The 20,843-nt window shown below is 36.5% G+C and overlaps 2 protein-coding genes across 2 annotated transcripts; both read left to right on the top strand.

Moving 5' to 3' along the window:
- Positions 1–1,309: 1,309 nt before the first annotated feature.
- On the top strand, positions 1,310–5,649 carry CBG25767 (the record flags this gene model as incomplete). Its single annotated transcript, XM_045243099.1, has 5 exons — positions 1,310–1,380; positions 1,494–1,681; positions 3,391–4,228; positions 5,124–5,235; positions 5,620–5,649. 5 exons carry the CDS (start codon positions 1,310–1,312, stop codon positions 5,647–5,649), a joined length of 1,239 nt encoding a protein of 412 aa, XP_045099935.1.
- Positions 5,650–6,926: 1,277 nt separating this feature from the next.
- Positions 6,927–20,723, top strand: Cbr-gcy-19 (the record flags this gene model as incomplete). The annotated part of the gene is made up of 21 exons (XM_045243098.1): positions 6,927–7,037; positions 7,939–8,069; positions 8,812–8,921; positions 8,970–9,102; positions 9,317–9,552; positions 9,802–9,924; positions 10,248–10,289; positions 10,474–10,562; positions 11,937–12,062; positions 12,108–12,425; positions 12,805–13,010; positions 13,521–13,890; positions 14,765–15,137; positions 15,938–16,023; positions 16,105–16,337; positions 16,658–16,781; positions 17,198–17,337; positions 17,385–17,587; positions 18,863–18,996; positions 19,022–19,201; positions 20,547–20,723. 21 exons carry the CDS (start codon positions 6,927–6,929, stop codon positions 20,721–20,723), a joined length of 3,645 nt encoding a protein of 1,214 aa, XP_045096107.1.
- Between the last annotated feature and the right edge of the window lie 120 nt (positions 20,724–20,843).

Here is a 20,843-nt window from a genome sequence, read left to right as displayed (position 1 = left end):
TTCTATTAGAGGTTTTACGGTGTATTTTGTTATAATATTATATTCTTGTATTCGTATTACCTGTAATCCTGTTTCTTTTTTAAGTGATTAACTTGGCCATTTGAATCAATACAAAATTATAATTAAAACAAACTCAGGTTATCTAACTGAAGGAAATTTAGTAATTTCAGAATTGCACAAGTACCAAAAAATGGTACCAGTTGGAGGATTACTGTATTCTTTCTTTTGGGAAATGACGATTGACAGTATCCCAGTGTCTTCACCCTTTATATGGATACTCTGAGAAATAGTTAGCTCCGTGTCCAGTTATTCTAATTTCTTTCCAACTGGTCCGATTTTTTCGAAAAATCTAAAAAATTCTTAAATTCTGCGATTATCTTTGTGATAATTGAAAATGGGTCCAAAATACATAATTTTTTGGAAAATTTTATTTTGGTTGAAAATTCTTTAATCTTTTTTTCTAATTTTCTAATTTTCCAATTTGATCTATGCACCTAAATGCGCCAACCGACACTTCGGCCCCTGTGTGTCCCCCTGGCAAGATGTCTGCGTCTCTTCTCTCTCACTCTACGTCGCAAAACACGTCAGACACGTTTTGCCCCCCGGTAGAACACCGGAAAATCAATAGATCTCTGTGTTCTATGTTTCTTTTTTCCCGTTTTTTCCTTTTCTTTGAGATTTATTCTGTTTCAGCTGTTTTTATGACTTTTCTAGTCTCAAAATGTCTTTAAAACCACAATTTCAATAGATTTTGAACCTATTTTTGCCTTTTTTCTGTCGAAAAAATCTTACATTTCGCAAAAAAATTAACTAAAACACTAAAAATTCGCTAAGAACAGCCAAAAAACGCGTTTTTCAAAAAAGTGTGCCAAGGGCCAGAAGTTCAATTCCTTCCTGGGTTCAACATTTTTTTATTTTTGTGCGGAGCTAGAAAAATTCAGTATTAGGACCATGAAAATGTCTGGAAATTAATTTTTTGAAATTTTGGAAAAAGAAATTTTGCTGAAATTTTTTTGCCGAATTATGCTTAAAATGATGAAAAAAAGTATCCAAAACAGCACAAAAACCAAAAAATCCATAAAAAACGGTCGAAAGCAGCCAAAAAACGCGTTTTTCAAAAAATTGTGCCAAATGGCTCAGTGGGTTTTCGCACCGAAATTTACGGTGCAGAAGGCCAAAAGTTCGATTCCTTCCTGGGTTCAACATTTTTTTATTTTTGTGCGGAGCTAGAAAAATTGATTTTTAGCTCGTTTGGAACCTTTTTTACAAAAAAAAATTTTTTGAAAAAATCTGGAAATTCTAAATTCAGATGTCATTGAGCAAGCCGGTACCGTATGAAGCCCAAAAATCAATATTGTCATTTATGGATCCAATGGTTAGGTGAGATTTTTTTGTTCTGGAGTTGTTTAAAGTCAAAAATTACCAATTTTGGGCTAAAATTCAGTTTTAAAGCCTAATTTTTAATTTTTAATCTGTAAATCTGAAATTTTCAGACTGGAATTCGCTCAACGCTGTCCTTCAATTCGAAATATCAACAAATTAATTCCTCAAAAATTTGAATATTTCGAAACGGATGAATCGTGTTTTGAAGTGAACCAAACGGTGATAAGAATGGGAATTATCAAATTGTACAAAAATGGAAAAACGCCAAAATGGATTATGGATGAGAATCGCGATGGAGGTAAGTGTCTTTTTCTCCCTAGTTGAAAATAGAAAAAAAATGACGTTTTCCAAACTTTATTTGAGCATTTTTAGCAAAAATTGAAGTTTCAAGACGAAAATTAGCCTGATAGTGAATAAAATCTTTTTTGGTCAAATTTGACCCGAAAAAACTGTTTGGAAATGTCCTTTTTGAGACTTTTGAACCACAAAAATAAGTTTAGAACTATCAAAAATCCCTTAGAAACCCCTAAAAACCCCTAAAATTGCCTAAAAATCCATTTTTGAGCATTTTTAGAAAAAGTGTCCAGATGGCCAAGTGGGATTTTTCATGAAATCTATGGATGTGAAGGTCACAGGTTCGAACCCCGCCGGCGATATTTTTTTTGGTTTTTTGTGTGGGCCTTGAAAATGATAGTGGGATGTCTGGAAATAACGATTTTTCGAGAAAATTTGGGTTTTCGGGATTTTTTTCTGTTTTTTAGTCCAAAATTTTCAGATTTTCCAGAAAAATCATAATTTCTAGGCAACTGATTATCATTTTTTCGGGTCCTCACACAAAACAAAAAAAGGTGCCACCGGTGGGATATGAACCTGTGACCTTCAGATCCGTAGATTTAATGAAAAATCCCACTTGGCCATCCGGACACTTTTTTGAAAAATGCAGAAAAATCGAAGTATTTAGGGTTTGTAGGGGTTTTTTATTGTTTTAGGCGCATTTTTTATGTTTTTAAACACTAAAACCCCAAGTTTCAGGCTCAAAAAATCGATATCTGAAATTTTTAGGGGTTTTTTGAATTGTTCTGCCGAAAATTTTTAGATTTTCCAGAAAAATCCTAATCCTAGACTATATTTTATCATTTTCTATGCCCACACACAAAACAAAAAAAAATTGTCACCGGTGGGGTTCGAGCCCGCGACCTTCAGATCCGTAGATTCCATGAAAAATCCCACTTGGCCATCTAGACACTTTTTTGAAAAATGACCAAAATGAATTTTTAAGGGTTTTAAAGCATTTTGAGCGCATTTCTGAGGTTTTCGTAGGCCTAAAACATGCACTTCCGGTTGAAAATCGAAAATTTTTGTCAAAAATAAAAATAAAATTCCGAAATTTGATTTTTTGAGGTTTTTCAGATCTAATTTTGAAAATTTCCAGGAAAATCGATAATTCTAGTCTTTCCCATATCATTTTCTATGTCCATACAAAAAAAAAAAATTTCGCACCGGTGGGGTCCGAACCTGTGACCTTCAGATTCATAGTTTTCATGAAAAATCCCACTTGGCCATCTAGACACTTTTTTGCAAAATTTTTCCGGAAATGGATTTTCTAGAGTTTCTAGGGATTTAAGAGTGTTTTAAACGCATTTTTCATGTTTCAGAGGATAAAACCTTAAATTTTCACCTTGCAAACACATTTCTGAAAATTTTTAGGTTTTTTGAATTTTTCAGTCCGAAATTTTCAAAAATTTCAAGAAAAATCTAACATTCCAAACGCTCTATTATCATTTGCTAGGTCCACACACCAAACAAAAATTATTGGCTTCGGTGGGATTTGAACCTGTGACCTTCAGATCCATAGTTTTCATGAAAAATCCCACTCGGCCATCTGGACACTTTTTTTTTAAATGCTCGAAAATTTGATTTTTTCGGTTTCCAGGGGTTTTAGAGGGTTTTATGCGCATTTTTGATGTTTTCAGGTCTCTAAAACAACTGTAAAATTCGATTTTTCAGGCTCAAACGTGGATCTCGATCGTTACGGCCTGTCGTATCGATTCCAGTTTGGGCGCGACGCGGAATATATTGGATTTATAAAAGAGTGCCTCAAAAAGCACAGTATGACGGAAATCGAAAAAGCAAGAAAACTAGAAGAATTGGCAGCTAGGAAACTTCGAAAAGATCAAAAAGAGCCGCCGTTTGAGCAATTTTTGCAAGTGGAATTTTTCGAAAAATCCAAGAATTCGGGAGATTTGAAGCTGAAAAATCGCGAATTTCTGGTTTATGATGGGAATCGGATAATCAAAAAGGCCCGGGAATATTTGTCAAAGAAGATTTTTGGAGAAGCCGAGAAAATTGATATCAAAACTTTTGAAATCGGCCCAAACATCATGGAAAGGGCCGGAATGGGACCAAATCCCCACCCGAAACGGTCATTTTACTTTGGAGACTTTTCAATTAAAGCTGAGCAATTGAGAATTGAAACTCTTATCATTAACAATGCCACTGGGAACTCATTAATCCAATTAAGACCATTTTTGGACCCAAATCACCGGATTAAGAGAATTTTTCTAAACGAAAATCTGCCAGAAACGGACCCCATAATTCAAAAAAATGATTTTTTGATAATCAATTCGAATTCCATGACGATTTTCATTTGGAATAGGCTGAAAAATCGGAAAATCCATCTGCCAAAAGCCAGTTTTTGTGATTTTTCTGTCCGAAGAGTTTGGGAGAGCTGGAGGATGGAGCAACCGGAAATCGGACGAGTTTGGAGTGTTGGATTTGAGAAAGAGGAAAAAATGAAGGGGATTTTGACATGTTTTGGGAAAATTGAGCAAGCCGAGGAGAGAGGGTGAGTTTGGAAAATCAAAATTTTCGAAATTTTTGGAATCAAAATGGTTTAAAAATAGAACATTCAAATTTTACATTAAATTTCTGACATTTTGAGCCCAATATCGACCACCACATTTGGTCAACTTTCAGTCTCGACCGCTTCGACCGCAGACGTGTGGTCGAAAATCAAACGATTCCAAATGTGGTCAATATGGGGCTCAAAATGTCAGAAATTTGATGAAATATACAGAAATAATAATTTCCACCAGTTTTAAATTGATTTCAGTCAAATTCAGACATTTATTCCTATGGCGCCAAAAATACAAAATTCAAAAAAAAAACATTCCAATTTTCTCCAAAAATGATAGAATTGCCTGAAACTAATATTTTTGAGTATGTCATGGAATTTCCAATATTTTGAGCCCAATATCGACCACATTTGGTCAACTTTCAGTCTCGACCGCTTCGACCGCAGACGTGTAGTCGAAAATTAAACGACTCCAAATGTGGTCAATATGGGGCTCAAAATGATGGAAATTTGATGAAAAAATCGAAAATAGCGATTTCCACTGTTTTCCACCCAGTTTTGGCTAAAGTTGGACATTTATGGTTTTTGGCGCCAAAAATCCGGAATTCAAAAAATCTCGAACTTTCTCCAAATGAGATCCTACTGCTTGAAACTAATGTTTTTGAGTTCATCATAAAATTTCCGGAATTTTGAGCCCAATATCGACCATATTTGGTCAACTTTCAGTTTCGACCGTTTCGGCCGCGGTTGAAAACAAAAATTGTCCGAAATAGGTCGAGATGGGGCTCAAAAAGTTGGAAATTGCATGAAAATTTCAAAAAAACTGATAATAAAAGTTAACAAATTCTTTAGAAATCCAAAAACTTTCAATTCTTAAATTTTTCAGAACTCGCCTATATCTTCCAATCAATGATCAATCGGAAATGATGATTTGGGGAGAGGAAACAATGGAAAACGATAAAGAATGGTGCAAATCAAAATGGATTGTCAAAATTGAAGTTATGGCCAGAACTTCTGTGAAAAGGAAGAAATATTTTTAATTAAAATATTTTTAACTTTTTTTATTTATTTTTATAATGTTTAACTTGGTGAATGAATAAGAACACATTTTCGTGGTCCACACACAAAACCAAAAATTTTGCCACCGGTGGGGTTTGAACCTGTGGCCTTCAGATCCGTAGATTCCATGAAAAATCCCACTTGGCCATCTGGACACTTTTTTGAAAAGTGCTCAAAAAGTGGATTTTAAAGGGTTCTGGGGGTATTTTTGTGGCTTTAAAGCGTTTTGATGTTATCAAAGCCTAAAAATCACTCTAAAACCTAATTTCAGAGTTACAAGGATTATACAAAGTATACAAATTATGCACGAAATATAGTTACAGAATATTCAGATTTACGATTCCAGAATTTGATTGGTCCGGTGTCGCTACGGTGAGACAACCATCAGAGATGGTGTTTGGATGATTGAATGACAAAGAAGAAGACAAAAAGGAGAGACCAGATTTTCTGTCTGCGTCTCTCTATCTCTCTCTTTCTCCCTCTAGTGTCAAGTACAATAATTCAGAAATTCAGAAATTCAGAAATTCAGAAATTCAGAAATTCAGAAATTCAGAAATTCAGAAATTCAGAAATTCAGAAATTCAGAAATTCAGAAATTCAGAAATTCGGAAATTCAGAAATTCGGAAATTCAAAAATTCGGAAATTCAGAAATTCAGAAATTAAGAAATTCAGAAGTTCTGAAATTTCAAAAATTTCAAAATTTTAATTTTCGAGATTTTTGAAATTTCTGATTTGCGGAAAATTTTAAAGTTTCGGAATGGAATTTTTTTTTTGAATTTTTTTTGAAATTGATTTTTTGAAATTTTTGAATTTTTTTGAAAGTTTAACTTTTCGGATCTTTGGAAAATTCTAAAAATTCTGCAAATTCTGAATTTCTGAGATTCTGAAATTCCAGAAATTCCAAAAATTAAAAAAAATTCCAAAACTTTAACAGTTTCTAATTTTCTGAGATTCTAAGATTCAAGGATTCTGAAATTAAAAAAAAAATTCTAGAATCTAAAAAATCGAACTTTTAAAAAAAATTTTAAAAAATGAAATTTCGGGATTACTGTACTTTCTTAAAAACGCATAAAGCAAACTGGGTCTTGTTTAGACTCATTTTGAAGCTGAAAACGTGCCAAATTTTTCGAAAATTTTCAACCAGAATCCCAATTGAAATTCCATTTTCATCCTAAAATAATTGAAAATTTTCAATATTCCAAAAAATTAATCCCTTGGTGTATGTACTTTGGCCATCTCCAGAAAAGTATTGTCTCAAAAAAATTTTTCAAAGAAATTTCCTATATTTCGTCAATAGATAGATGTGCGTAGGAAGTCTTAGTCACATCATATAAAACCCCATGACTCGGAAAAAAGGACCAAAAATTGAAGCCTTTCAAAAATTACATTCTCCCGAAATTTCTCGAAAAATGAAATAAAATCACACTTTTTTCTAAATTTTCGAAAAAAGAAGCCATATTTCAAATATCTTGGGCTTCCCATAGGACCCAGTCTGATGATCTAACATTTTCGAATTTTCATTTCCCTCCGTTTTTAACATTTTTGACTAAATTCTAAAATTTCTAAAAAAAAAAATAATTTTGAAAAAAATTTTTCAGAACATTTTTTTTTCCAGAAACAAATTTCTGAATGGAGCACCTAATATTTTTGCTAATATTTGGGGGCTACTCGCCAAGTATTGCTCAGATTACCTCAAGTACAACTACAACCACTCCGGTGCCAGCGGCCAATCGACGGACGGTCAGTGATTTTTTCCCAAAAGTTGATTTTTCACACTTTTAGCTAATTTTTTGTAAGATTTACTCATCAAAATTAAATTTACCGCAATTTTACACTCTAAAAGCAAGTTCCCAGCCTTCTAACTCTTATTCGGTGTTTGCGTACTTTTGGAGCTACAGTAACCCAAAAAAGCTGGAAAAACTGTTTTTTACACATTTTGCACGATTTTCGTGATTTTTAACTGTTGAATTCAAAATTCCCGCTATATTTTCACCCTTGAAGCAAGTCCCCAGCCTTCTAACTCTTATTCGGTGTTTGCGTACTTTTGGAGCTACAGTAACCCAAAAAATGCCAAAAATCTTTAAAACAACGCTAGAAACTTCCAGTTTTTTTGCATCTAGAACTGAATTTTTTCGAGAAATCCAGATCTGCAATAAAAAAGTCAAAAAATTTAAAAAAAAACTGGCTAGTTCGGTGTTTGCGTACTTCAGTAGTTCCAAAAAAGTGACAGTTTTCCGACCTTAAAAGTCATTTTAACCGTTTATCCATGACGAATTCGTGTTTAGCACCCTTGATTTGGTCTAGAACCCAATTTGCAGCGCGAAGGTCGATATTTGGTGCTTGCGTACTTTTGGAGCTACAGTAACCCAAAAACTGCAAAAAATTCAAAATCGATTTTTTGCACATCCCGCTCAATTTTCATAAAATTTCTATGTCAAATTTGAATTTTCCGCTATTTTTTCATCCTAGAAGCAACGTTTCAGTCATCTAGCTCTCATTCGGTGTTTGCGGACTTTTGGCGCTACAGTAACCCAAAAAACCCAACAATCTTCAAAATGACGGTAGAAACACCTAGTTTTCAGCATCTAGACCCAAATTTTACGAGAAATTCAAATTATTCATCAAAATCTCTCATTTTCAGATCCGCGTGGGCGTGGCCGCGGTTCAAAGTACCGAACTTGACAGTATAGGATGGCCAATGTCAGGTGGTGCCATAAATTTGGCGATTCAAAAGTTAAGAGATGATGGTTTTATAGCTGCTTTTGATTTTGAGTGAGTTTCGATAAGAAAAACACAGAAACCAGAATAAACAAACACAAAAAATATGGCTTCAGTGATCTACGAAATTTTTTCTAGGAATAGAAAAAAAAACAACAAAAAATACGAATTATAGAATTTTTAGGGGTTTCTACTGGATTTGTCTCAATATTTGAAAACGTTTGAGATCCATATTGGCTATATTCGGTCAATTTTCAATTTCGACCGCCAGAGGCGGTCGAAGCGGTTGAAAATTGAAGTCCACTAAATATTAGCAATATGAGATTCGAAATGTTAGAAATTTTATGGCTCTATACAAATTCCTGAAATTTTGAGCCCCGTGTTGTTTACATTCACACAATCTTGAAATTTCTACCGCGGTCGAAGCGGTCGAAAATTAAAATTTACTAAATATTGGAAATACAGGGCTCAAAAGAATAAAAATGTCATAAGAAACTTGGTTCGACCAAAATTTCTACAATTTTGAGTCCCATATTGCCTATACTTGGTCTATCTTGAATTCCGACCGCGGTCAAAACGGTCGAAAATCAAAATGGACAAAAAATAGGCAATATGGGCCTTAAAACATTAGAAATTTCATGAAAAAGTTTATCAAACCAAATTTTCCAAAATTTTGAGCCCCATATTGTCTATACTTAGTCAATCTGGAATTTCGACCACGGTCGAAACGGTCGAAAATCAAAATTTACTGAATATAGGCAATATGGAGCTCAAAATGTCACAAATCGCATTTTAGAATCAATGTGAACTATACGGAATGCGATAGAAGTCTTGGCGCGGCTGTGGGCATGGAATTTATGCGTAGCAAAAAATATGATGTGGTTATTGGGGCGCCGTGTCAGGATCGTAAGCTACAGTAACACAACTTTTTTTGAAAATCATCGTTTTTTTAAGCTATGGAAATTATGGCCACCATGGCAACGTACTATACAACACCTCTTTTGGCATGGGGATTGGTCACAGATTCCAAATTTACCGATGCCGAGAGATATCCATATTTGACAAATATCATGGCAAACTCTTTATCGTAAATTTTAATATATTTTAATAGATATCTGAGGTGGAGAGCTTCAAAATGAGTATAATCAAGCCTAGGTTTGATGAAATGTAGTTTTGGGCCGTTTAGTCCGGCCTAAATAGCCCGAAACCATATTTCCACGGAATATAGGCTCGTTTGTACTCATTTCCAAGGACTTTACCTCACAAGATCAATGGTTCCACTTTCAAAAATCCAATTTTAGCTTGGGCTTCTCTTTGGTCAAGTTATTCGAAATGATGGATTGGGACCGGGTGGCCCTTTTATACGAGACCAGCCCCCAGGACTACCCCTTATCAATTATCAATGATGTGGAGACTGCAATCAATGAATATGAGGACTACTCAGTGAATGTAGTGGTCAAACAGGCCGTTCCAAGTGGAGATCTCAATGATGCACAGTACATTTCGGTTTTGAATCGGATCAAATCTCGGTGTAGGAGTGAGTAGGGGGTTCGAGACTAAATTATTTGGATTTGGCATGATGATAGCTTCAAAATGAGTATAATCATGCATACCTTCCGATGAAAAAGAGATTTCGGGCTTTTAGACCGATTACAGGCCAAATCTAGGTCATTTCGGGCCAACTTTTTAAAGCAGGCTATGATTATACTCATTTTGAAGCCTTCGACAAGACAAATCTTTTGGTAATAACTTCAAAGCCTGAAAACGAGACTATAAAAAGTTTCAGTCGTTGTTGCTGTTATCCAAACAGCCACTCCTCGTCGAAAATACCTCCGAATGATCACTGAGCAAAATATGGTCAGTGATGAGTATGTGCACATTTGGCTGGGATTGAGAAGCATTGGATTTGGTGGGTTCCTCAAAAAAAAAAGGGCTCTTTGGGCCGGCCTAAATCGGCCCATTTCGGCCTGAAACTCAATCTCACTTGAATCATATGCTGAAAATTGGATTCTACAAATCGAGAGTTTCAAATCGAGTATACATAAGGATAGGTTCGATGAAACTCAGTTTCCATGCTTTTTAGACCGTTTTTGGCCTATTTAGGCCCTTTTTGGGAACCTAGGCATGTTTACACTCATTTTGAAGCTCTCGGCCTGAGAAATTTGAAAATGCTAGATTCCAAATCTGAAAATCAAAATCTGAAGAAAAAAATCTGAAAATTAAAATTTCCAGGCAAACAGAGTGCAGGACTGACGAAATGTGAGTTGAACTGCTGTAAGTATATATCCACCTTTGTCGTTTTGTGATTTTCAATTTTGTTGCAGTTTGTAGTTCATAGTTTTTAGTTTTTTCCGTCCAAAGTGTCCGTCTGAAACAAAGTCCGATGTCTAATTTTTCCCCTGAATTTGAATTTTCGGGCTTTTTGGGCCAACAAACTTTTATTTTTCCAAAATTACAGTATCCTCCGGATTGACACCAGTATGGGAAGTGTTGCCAGATGATGGTTGGAATGAACGCGCCAAATTGGCAGCTACGCGGTTGCTGGTAGTGAGTGTATCATAGGATTACGGTAGCTGAGCTACCGTACCCCACCTAGACCCCCATTAATAAAGTTTGAAAATTTTTCAGATGGACCTTCCGGAAACGGTAAAATCGAAAATTGAAGAGTAGTAGTGTTTGTGTGCTTTTGGGCTGTTTCGGGCCCAGTTAGGCCGATTTAGGCCCGACCCGAAAAATCGAATTTCACTCTGGAATTCGTCATTTTTAAAATTGGTCATCAAATTTCTGTCATTTCGAACCCCATACTGTCTATACTTAATCAATCTTGAATTTCGACCGCGGTCGATCGAAACGGTCGAAAATCAAAATTCTCTAAATATAGGCGATATGGGACTCAAGATGATGGAAAATTTGTGAGAAATTTGATATCTAATTACTTTTAAAGCCTAATTTGGTCAATTTTATAATGATCAATTTATTTTTCGCCCGCGGTCGGCCATAAAAACAAATGTTTAGCCAAAAATGATCTAAATTGGATTGAAGTGTCACAAATCTTTATGGAAACCGACACAGAACATTTCAAATGCTAACAATGTCATTTTCCCCGTCCAAAAACGTTCGACCACAACTCGACCGCACCACTGTGGTCGAAAGTCAAAGTTCACCAAATGCAGGCAATATGGGCCTCAAAATAACAGAAACTTCATGAGAAACTCAAAAAATGTCACTACAGACAATTTGATCAATTTTAGACAAAGATTTTTGAATTTTTGAATTTTGAATTTTTAGGCCAAAAATCATAAATACCCGATTTTAGCTAAAACTGGTCTTAAAACAAGAGAAATTAATAAGATTGAGTGTTATATCAAATTTCTGACATTTTGAGCCCCATATTGCTGCATTCAGAAAACGTTGATTTTCGACCGTTTCGACAGCCGGCGGTCGAAACGGTCGAAAATTAAAACTTAACTGAATATAGGCAATATGGGGCTCAAAATGATGGAAATTGTGTGAAAATTTTGATTCGATCATTTTCAGATGCTAAACTTCTACTTTTAGACCTAACGGGCCATGACGTTCTGGGCCCGAAAATCGAACGTGATGAAATCTGAGCAATTTAGGGATCAAAACGTCGGAATTTAAAAATTTTAAACTTTATATAAAATTTCCTTTGTTTGAGCTCCATATTGCCTACATTTGGTCGATCTTGAGTTTCGACCGACCGCGGCGGTCGAGCCGGTCGAAAATCGAAACTCACTACATATAGGCAATATGGGGCTCCAAATTTTGGAAATTTGATGAGGAATTTGATAAGAATACTTTTAGGTCCCAAATGATGACTCTCAGAGTATTGTAGGGCTCAAAACAATGGAAATTTCAAGAGAAATTGGATAAAACTAGTTTTGATGGTCCATTTTTCAGATGGACCTCTCGACGGATGTCCCAGATGTCAACTATTTGAACACTTTTACCAGCCAGTGTGGTGCTCAGGTTGTTAATCCACCAGTCTCCTGTGAAACTGAGCAATGTAAAAATGCGTCGACTTCGGTAATTTTGAAAAAAAATTGGAAAAATTTTTTCTAAAATTTTCAGCCACCATCCGCCTTCGCTAGAAGTCTACATGACGTCTTCTATCTTTACGGACTAGCAATCACAAATATTTATAACACGAATCCAGTGAATTTGGCCAACGGACAAGCCATCAACGATGCGATGCAATTAACTTTTGCTGGTGATTGCTCAGCTCAATTTTTTTCAAAAAAAAACATTTTAACATTTTTAGGTCTCACCGGAGAAGTCTCAATCAACGCCAACAACACCAGAGTGCCAAAATTGATGCTCTATGCGCTTAATGAGAACTACGATCAGGCGTCTTTCATGAATTTGACATATTCTCTGGATGGTGGAGCGGTGGGGAGTATTTTTGCTGGATTGGGCTTGAAAACCGCTTCAAAATGAGTATAATCATGCCTAGGTTTCATGATTTTGGGTTTTCGGGCTTTTCAGGCCCGCCTAAATAGCTCAAAATCAAAAATTTGGGTTTCAGTTTTTAGCTTGTTCATGAAATTTCATTAACAGAAAAACGCTTTAAAAAGCACCAGTGAGAGCAAAGTTAGAATTTCGGGCCATTTGGGCCGGCCCGAAAAGCCCAAAACACAAATTTCATAGAACCTAGGCTTGGCTATACTCATTTTAAAGCGCATAACTAGCTCAGCATGACTATCCCACTCTCAAATTTCAAATTTTCCTGCCCAAAAAGTTCCAGCCCTTCTAATACTGAAATTTTTAGAGTGTCTCCTTGGGGTACACAAACGAAGCCTCCCTGTGGTTCTGGTATAACGGGAAAAGACCACTGACAATTCCAATTTGCGGATTCTTGGGCACCGAGTGTCCCCAAACGTTTGTGGACCAGTATGGAGCACTGGTTTTCTCTATTGGTGGCGTTTTGGCACTTGCAATGTTATTTTTGATCACTTGCTTTTTCTATGTACTACGGTAAGGCCCTTTGAAATAAGTCTAAGCAAATTAGGCTAGTCGAAAGTTTTGAAATAAGTATGATCATGCCCTGTTTCGAGAATTCGCCCGAAATGACCTAGATTTGGCCTAAAATGGGCCGAAAAAGCCCGAAAATTCAATTTCATTAGAAGATAAGCGTGATTATACTCATTTCAAAGCTCTGAACAAGAAAAAGTTGACCAAACTGAGCAGATGCGACCGAAACTCACTGAAATTGAGAATTTCAGTCATTAAATACAAAGTTTGGGCCTGAAATGGGTCTAAATGTGACCAAAATTGACTAAAACAAAATTTTCTCGTTTTCCACATCTAGAGCTTTGAAATGAGTATAATCATGCCCTGGTACTCAGTACCGGCCTGAAATGACCTAGATTTGGCCTTAATTCGGCCTAAAAGCCCAAAATCGCAACTTCATAGAAACATAGGCATGATTATACTTTTTTTAAAGCTCAGAGCAAGCTCAATTCAACTAAGCCAAGCAATTTTCAGCCAGAGAAAGCTGGAGAGGGACCGGATAGATGCGGAATGGCAAATTCCACTAGTCAAACTGCAAGTCCCACCTAAACGAGAAAAGGAGAGAATGTCAAAGCGATCAATTCAGTCTGGACCATCAAATATCACAGATACTTCAAAGATGACGTTTGACAACACTTTTTCAAATTATTCCATTTTTTATCTGGACAAGGAGCCAGTTTTAAGTACCGCCCATCCTGCTTCAAATTTGGACCGTACGGATTACGATACTTTTGTGAAATTGAGAAAATTGGACCATGATAACATCAATAAGTTTGTGGGATTATCGATTGACGGCGCAGAATACCTGGCTGTTTGGAAAATGTGCATGAGAGGCAGTTTGCAGGTCAGGATATGGTTTCGAAAACTTAATTTTTGAGTTTCTCACGATTAGAGTTTCAAAATGAGTATGATATCGCCCATATTTGATGAAATTTCAGTTTCAGGCTTTTCGGGCCGGCCTATAAGCCAGAAAGTTCCATTTTCATGGTTTTACTAGTTTTTGCAGTGTTTGTTATTCAAAATATCTCACAAAACGTACGATTCTTTTCATTTTTTTTTTCTGCAAAATTAGATTTTCAGGCTTTTTGGGCCGGCCCAAATTTTGAAGCTCTTAACCTCCTGAATCCAAATTTGTAAAGCGTTTCAAAATAAGTATAATATTTTTCATAGGTTTTGGAAAAATGAAGTTTCAAGCTTTTTGGCCTACAAGCCTGAAAATTAACTTTAAGCGGTTTTATCAGTTTCTTCAATGTTTGTCATTAAAAATGCTTTTGAATAGGAAAATATTGTTCTGCTTGGCAAAATTCCAGTTATAGGTTTTTTGGGCCGGTTCAAAAAGCCCAAAACTCAATTTCTGGTAAAGTAGGCATGACTGTGCTCATTTTGAAGCTTTTAACTTCCTGAATCCAAATTTGTCATGCAACACACTTCAAAATAAGTATAATATTGCACAGGTTTTCAAAAATCAAGTTTCAGGCCTTTTGGGCCGGCCTATAAGCCTGAAAATTCAATTTTCTTGGTTTCATTCAGTTTTTGTGAGTTTCGTAATGCAAAAAGCTGCGGAAATAGAATATTATGGTACAGGTTTTGTAGAATCCTAGTTTCAGGCTTTTCGGACCGGCCCGAAAAGGCCCGAAACTTCAATTTCACCAAACCTCGGCATGATTACACTCATCTTGAAGCTCTCAACGTCCCAAGTTTGAATTTCCACTTTCCAGGACATCATCGGCCAGGGAAACTTCTCGATCGACCCGTTTTTCATGTTCTGTGTCATCCGAGACATGGCCGAAGGACTCAAATATCTTCATAACAGTTTTCTACACGTTCATGCGAATCTTCGAAGTGGTACTGTACTGATAAATGAGTCATGGCAAGCGAAATTGACGGATTTTGGACTGGGGAATTTGGCGGAAGAGAAAAAACCAATGAAACGACGGCAATTATGGATGGCACCTGAAGTGATACGTGGCACTTTGCTACCTCATCAAGTCGAAAAACCAGCCGACATTTACTCATTGGCTATAATCGCTTCAGAGGTTTTGACACGGAAAGAGGCCTGGAATATGTCGGAAAGAAAGGATACCGTCGATGGTAAGTAAGCCTATTTGGGCCTGATGCCTTGAGAATCGAGGCCTGAAAATGTCAAATTCAGATTTTACGGGTCAGAATTAGTCTAGAACCCAATTTTCAGCTCGAAATTCGAAATTCGGTGTTTGCGTACTTTTGGAGCTACAGTAACCTGAAAAATGCTGAAAATTTTCAAAATAACGCTAGAAAGTTTTACTTTTCTTGCTTCAAAACGTAAATTCCACGTGTTTAGCACCTTTGATCAAGTCTAGATTCCAATTTACAGTCCGAAATTCGATATTCGGTGTTTGCGTACTTTTGGAGCTACAGTAACCCAAAAAAACCGAAAAATTTCGAAATATTACTAGAAACTTCTAGGTTTTGCACCTAAAACCTAAAATTTGTGTGAAATCGAAATTTCTTTGAAAAATTACAAAAATCCCAAAAATTGAGTCCGGTAGGCCGGCCTATTTGGGTTTTGGATTCGTTAAGTTAGTTTTTTTTCTGAAAATCCTACTATTTAGAAGAGTATAACTTAGATATTTGACTTTGGAACGTTTTGGGCGTTCAAATAAGTATACACAAGCCTAGGTTTCGTGAACGTTCATTTTCAGGCTTTATCGGGCCGGCCCAAAAAGCCTAAAACATGACTTACCGTATTCTGAACATTGCAAAAGAAACCGTGTCTTTGATAAGCAAGAGTATGCATCTTTAAAATGAAAGTTTTCAGTTTCGAGCCAACTAGGCCGGCCTAAAAAAGCCCTTAAAGCCGAAATTCTTAAACCTAGGCTTGTTTATATTCATTTTGAAGCTCATCATTTCAGAAATCGTATACCGAATCAAAAAAGGGGGTCCAAACTCAATCAGACCAGATTTGGACATGGATGGTGTGGAGATTAATCATAGTTTGGTATGTTGATTTTTTGAAATTTGGTTTTTTTTGAAGTCTAGACATTTTTCAATTGCTCATCCTTAACCCTAATTCTTCCAGTTAGTTCTAATCCGTGACTGCTGGAGTGAAGACCCAACGGACCGTCCTGGTGCTGACATCATCTGTAATCTTCTGAAAAATATGATGCCGAAAAAAGGAAATCTCATGGACCACGTCTTCAATATTCTAGAAGACTACACCACAAACTTGGAAGTCGAAGTTGAAGACAGAACCAAAGAATTGACGGCGGAAAAGAAGAAAGCGGACGTATTACTCGGAAGAATGCTCCCAAAGTGGGTTTAGACTTTAGAACTGAAGTCTGGGAGTGTCAAATTCGGATTTTACGGGTCCCAATTAATCTAGAACCCAATTTTCAGCCCGAAATTCGATATTCGGTGTTTGCGTACTTTTGGAGCGACAGTACCCCCGAAAAATACCAAAAATGTTCAAAATAACGCTAGAAAGTTTTACTTTTCTGTGTCCTGACCTAAATTTGAGCGAAAATTTAAATCTGCAACAAAAATTCAAGATACACAAAAATGCAGGCCTGTAGGCCGGTCTAAAAAAGCCTAAAAACCCAAAATGTTCATTTTCAAAAAAAGTGCATTTTCAGACAAGTCGCAGAGCGGTTGAAACAAGGACAAACTGTGGAGCCGGAAGGATTTGACTCGGTTACTGTATTCTTTTCGGACGTGGTCAAATTTACGCAGCTGTCCCAAAAGTGCTCCCCGTTCCAGGTAGAATTTTGGATTTTCTGAGAAAACCTGAGAATTTGAGATTTTTTAACTTACATTTTCAAATTTAGTGTATTTCAGGCGTTAAAATGAGTACAAACAAGCCTAGGTTTGGTGAACTTTCAGTTTAAGGCTTTATCGGGCCGGCCCGAAAAGCCCTAAAACCCGAAATTTTCGAAGCTAGGCTTGTTTCTACTTATTACATAGTTCCTGGCAAAACACAATGCGTAGTAATTGTTAAAAATGATCTTAACTTCTGCAAGCCTTGTGTCTGGGCTTTTCGGGCCGGCCTAAAAAGCCCGAAACTCATTTTTCATCAAACATAGGCATGATTATACTCATTTTAAAACTCTCACCTTGCCAAATGCAAACATCATACTCCCAATTTATGGTTCTTCAGATTTCAAAATTTATTTCAGGTTGTAAATTTGCTAAACGACTTGTACAGTAACTTTGACGCCATCATCGAGGAGCACGGGGTCTATAAAGTCGAGTCAATTGGTGATGGTTATCTTTGTGTGTCTGGATTGCCTCAAAGAAATGGAAATGCTCATATTAAGTGAGCTACAGTAATCCAAAAATTTTTTTTGATCTCCCAATTTTTAGATGCATTGTGGAGCTCTCCTTGGACTTCATGGCATACTGTAAAGCGTTTAAAATCCCACATTTGCCTCGGGAAAAGGTGGAATTACGTGTCGGAGTCAACAGTGGGCCATGTGTGGCTGGAGTTGTGGGCCTGAGTATGCCCCGGTACTGTCTGTTTGGAGATACGGTTAACACTGCGTCTAGGATGGAGAGTAATGGAAAACGTGAGTTGAGATATTGATTTTCGGAATCGCCAAGTTGAGAGCTTCAAAATGAGTATAATCATGGTTATGTTTGAAAACCGGCCCGAAATGACCTAGATTCGGCTTGAATTCGGCCCAAAAGCTTAAAATCCTAAATTTATTAAAAGACAGGCGTGATTATACTCATTTTGAAGCTCTCGGCTAATAAAGTTTGGATGTGCTAAATATAATTAGCCAAAACTCACTGAAATTGAACTTCTAAGTTTTGTGATTCTAGATTTTTCAGGGTTGCGGATTGACGGGCCGGCCCGTCAGAAAAAATTTCCGGCCCGGCCCGGCCCGTCGGCCCGTCCATAGCTTTTTCAGAGAAAAAATTTTTTGATGAAAAATTTTTTGAGCGAACATAGGCACCAACGGGTGAAAAACAACAACGAAAATTTGTTTTTTTAGGGATTTTTGAGTTTTTAGGATTTCTTGTGGATTTTTAGAAATTTTAACTTTTTGTCAATTTTTGAACTCAAGATCGGAATATTTGGGAAATTTGAGTTTTTTCGGGTTACTGTAGTTTCAGCTTCTTGATTTCTTTTTTGGATTTTTTATGTCGAAAACTTGGAACAAGCACAATTTTAATAAATTTCAAGAAATTTTAAAAATTCCAAAAAATGAAAATTTTCGAAAATTCAGAATTTTGCCTGAAAATGCTGAAAATCAAATTTTCGGGCATTTTGTTTTTTTTTTGTTACTCTTGTTGTTTTTAAAATAAATCGGTTCATGAAAAATTTGTATCCCGGATTAAAACCTCAAGTGGGTAATTGATAACGTGAATAAAAAACTTTCATTCAAATCGGTTGAGTTTGAGCTGAGTTACAGTCCCGAACATACATGTGGAAAATTCGGAGTGGAAATTTTTTACAGTTTGCAGACGGGCCGAAGTTTTTAGAAAATCGGCCCGGCCCGGCCCGTCGCAACCCTGAGATTTTTAGTCTGAAATTGGCCTAGAAATAGCCTACATTGTCTATCACTGAATTTGTATGTTTTGTCACCTTGAGAGCTTTAAAATGAGTATAATCATGCCTATGTTTGAAAACCGGCCTGAAATGACCTAGATTCGGCCTGAACCGGAAAGCCCGAAATCTAATCCTGATCAAAAGGTGAGCATGATTATACTCATTTTGAAGCTCTAAAAGAGGCGAGTTTGACTACGATGACTAAAATTTGTCAAATCAGCCTGCAATCTGGATTTTCGGCTTAAACCTGGCCTAGAAATGGCCTAAACCAACTAAAATTTGTTTTCAGCATCTCACATCCATTTGAGTGCGGCAGCCTACACACTTCTCATGAAACACTACCCGAATCAATACAATACCGCTTCCAGGGGAGATGTCATCATAAAAGTAGGCCCCCTCTTAGGCCTTTTTAGGCCTTTTCAGGCCCAAAAAATATGAAGGTTTTCAGGGAAAAGGAGTGATGGAAACGTTTTGGGTGTTTGAACGAAACAATCAATTCATGGGAAACTCTTCGAATATGGCCTATAACCCCGAAAATAAGAAGAAACAGAAGAATGACGATGAAGATGTAGATGATGAAAGTAGTGATGGTTCGAGTAGAGCCCCAAATACACCGCCAATGCATGATGTGAGTTTCTTAAAATGCTAAAAACTGAATTTAACTCGTTGAAAGCTTCAAAATGAGTATAAACATGCCTAGATCTCCTGAAAATTGGGTTTTGAGCTTTTCAGGCCGGCCTAAAAAGCCCAAAGATGAATTTGCACCGTTCAATGAATGTGACCACTAAAATTTTGCTTGACAATAGCTTCAAAATGAGTATAACCAAGCCTAGCTTCGAAAATTTCACCTTTTCGGGCTTTTCGTGCTGGCCTTAATGGCCCGAAACTGAAAGTTCCAAATTTTCCAGATACCCAAACTGGTTTGAATTGATGTCAGAGCGTTTAGAGACACAATTTCAGTAGTGAAGGTCAAAATAGTCTAACTCCTATTTCAGGCTTTTTGGGCCGGCCTGAAAAGCCCAAAACTTAAATTTCACCAAATCTGGGCATGATTGTACTCATTTTGAAGCTCTTAACCTCCTGAATCCAAATTTGTCATGTAAAACGTTTCAAAATGAGTATAATATTTTTCATAGATTTTGGAAAAATGAAGTTTCAAGCTTTTTGGGCCGGCCTACAAGCCTGAAAATTAACTTTAAGCGGTTTTATCAGTTTCTTCAATGTTTGTCATTAAAAATGCTTTTGAATAGGAAAATATTGTTCTGCTTGGCAAAATTCCAGTTTTAGTCTTTTTGGGCCGGTTCAAAAAGCCCAAAACTCAATTTCTGGTAAAGTACTTAATTTTTGAGTTTCTCACGTTTAGAGTTTCAAAATGAGTATGATATCGCCCATATTTGATGAAATTTCAGTTTCAGGCTTTTCGGGCCGGCCTATAAGCCAGAAAGTTCCATTTTTACTAGTTTTTGCAATGTCTGTTATTCAAAATATCTCACAAAACGTACGATACTTTTCATTTTTTTTTTTTTGCAAATTTAGATTTTCAGGCTTTTTGGGCCGGCCCAAAAAGCCCAAAACTTAAATTTCACCAAACCTGGGCATGATTGTACTCATTTTGAAGCTCTTAACCTCCTGAATCCAAATTTGTCATGTAAAACGTTTCAAAATAAGTTTAATATTTTTCATAGGTTTTGGAAAAATGAAGTTTCAAGCTTTTTGGGCCGGCCTGAAAAGGCTTAAATCAAAATTTGTCGGCCTAAAGAGTTCTGAATGTGATCACTAGATTCGTCTTCACAGGAGCTTCAAAATAAGTCTAAACGAGCCTCGGTTTGAAAATTTAGCCTTTTCGAGCCTATTTTCGGCCCGAAAAGACCGATTTTTGAACTTTCAGGAAACCTAGCCTTGCTTATATTCATTTTGAAGCTCTTAACAAGCTCTAGCCACTTAAAACAGCCTAAAACAACCAAAACATTTAGGTAAACGCCAACAGCCCGCCACGCCAAAGAAAACCTGGACCACCATCATCGTCTCCAACGTTCTCAAAACGGTCAGTGAGCCCGATTTTGGAAGAAAAAGCCCGCGAAATTCATAACGAGGAGACAGAAGCGCTCTATCGACAATTCAGAAGGCAGGAGACGTTGGCATTGATGTGAAAAATTCGAAAAAAAAATAATTTATTTTGAAATTTTTAAAACCGAAAAAACCCCAATTTTGATATATTTTTTGCTCATTTTTTCCAATAAATGTGATATTTTTAACATTTTTATAATTTA

This window comes from Caenorhabditis briggsae (assembly GCF_000004555.2).
Source record: "Caenorhabditis briggsae complete genome, chrII, whole genome shotgun sequence".
Classification (NCBI taxonomy): Eukaryota; Metazoa; Nematoda; class Chromadorea; order Rhabditida; family Rhabditidae; genus Caenorhabditis; species Caenorhabditis briggsae.
The sequence above is the reverse complement of the archived record's forward strand: the minus strand, read 5'-3'. Positions and strand labels throughout refer to the sequence as shown.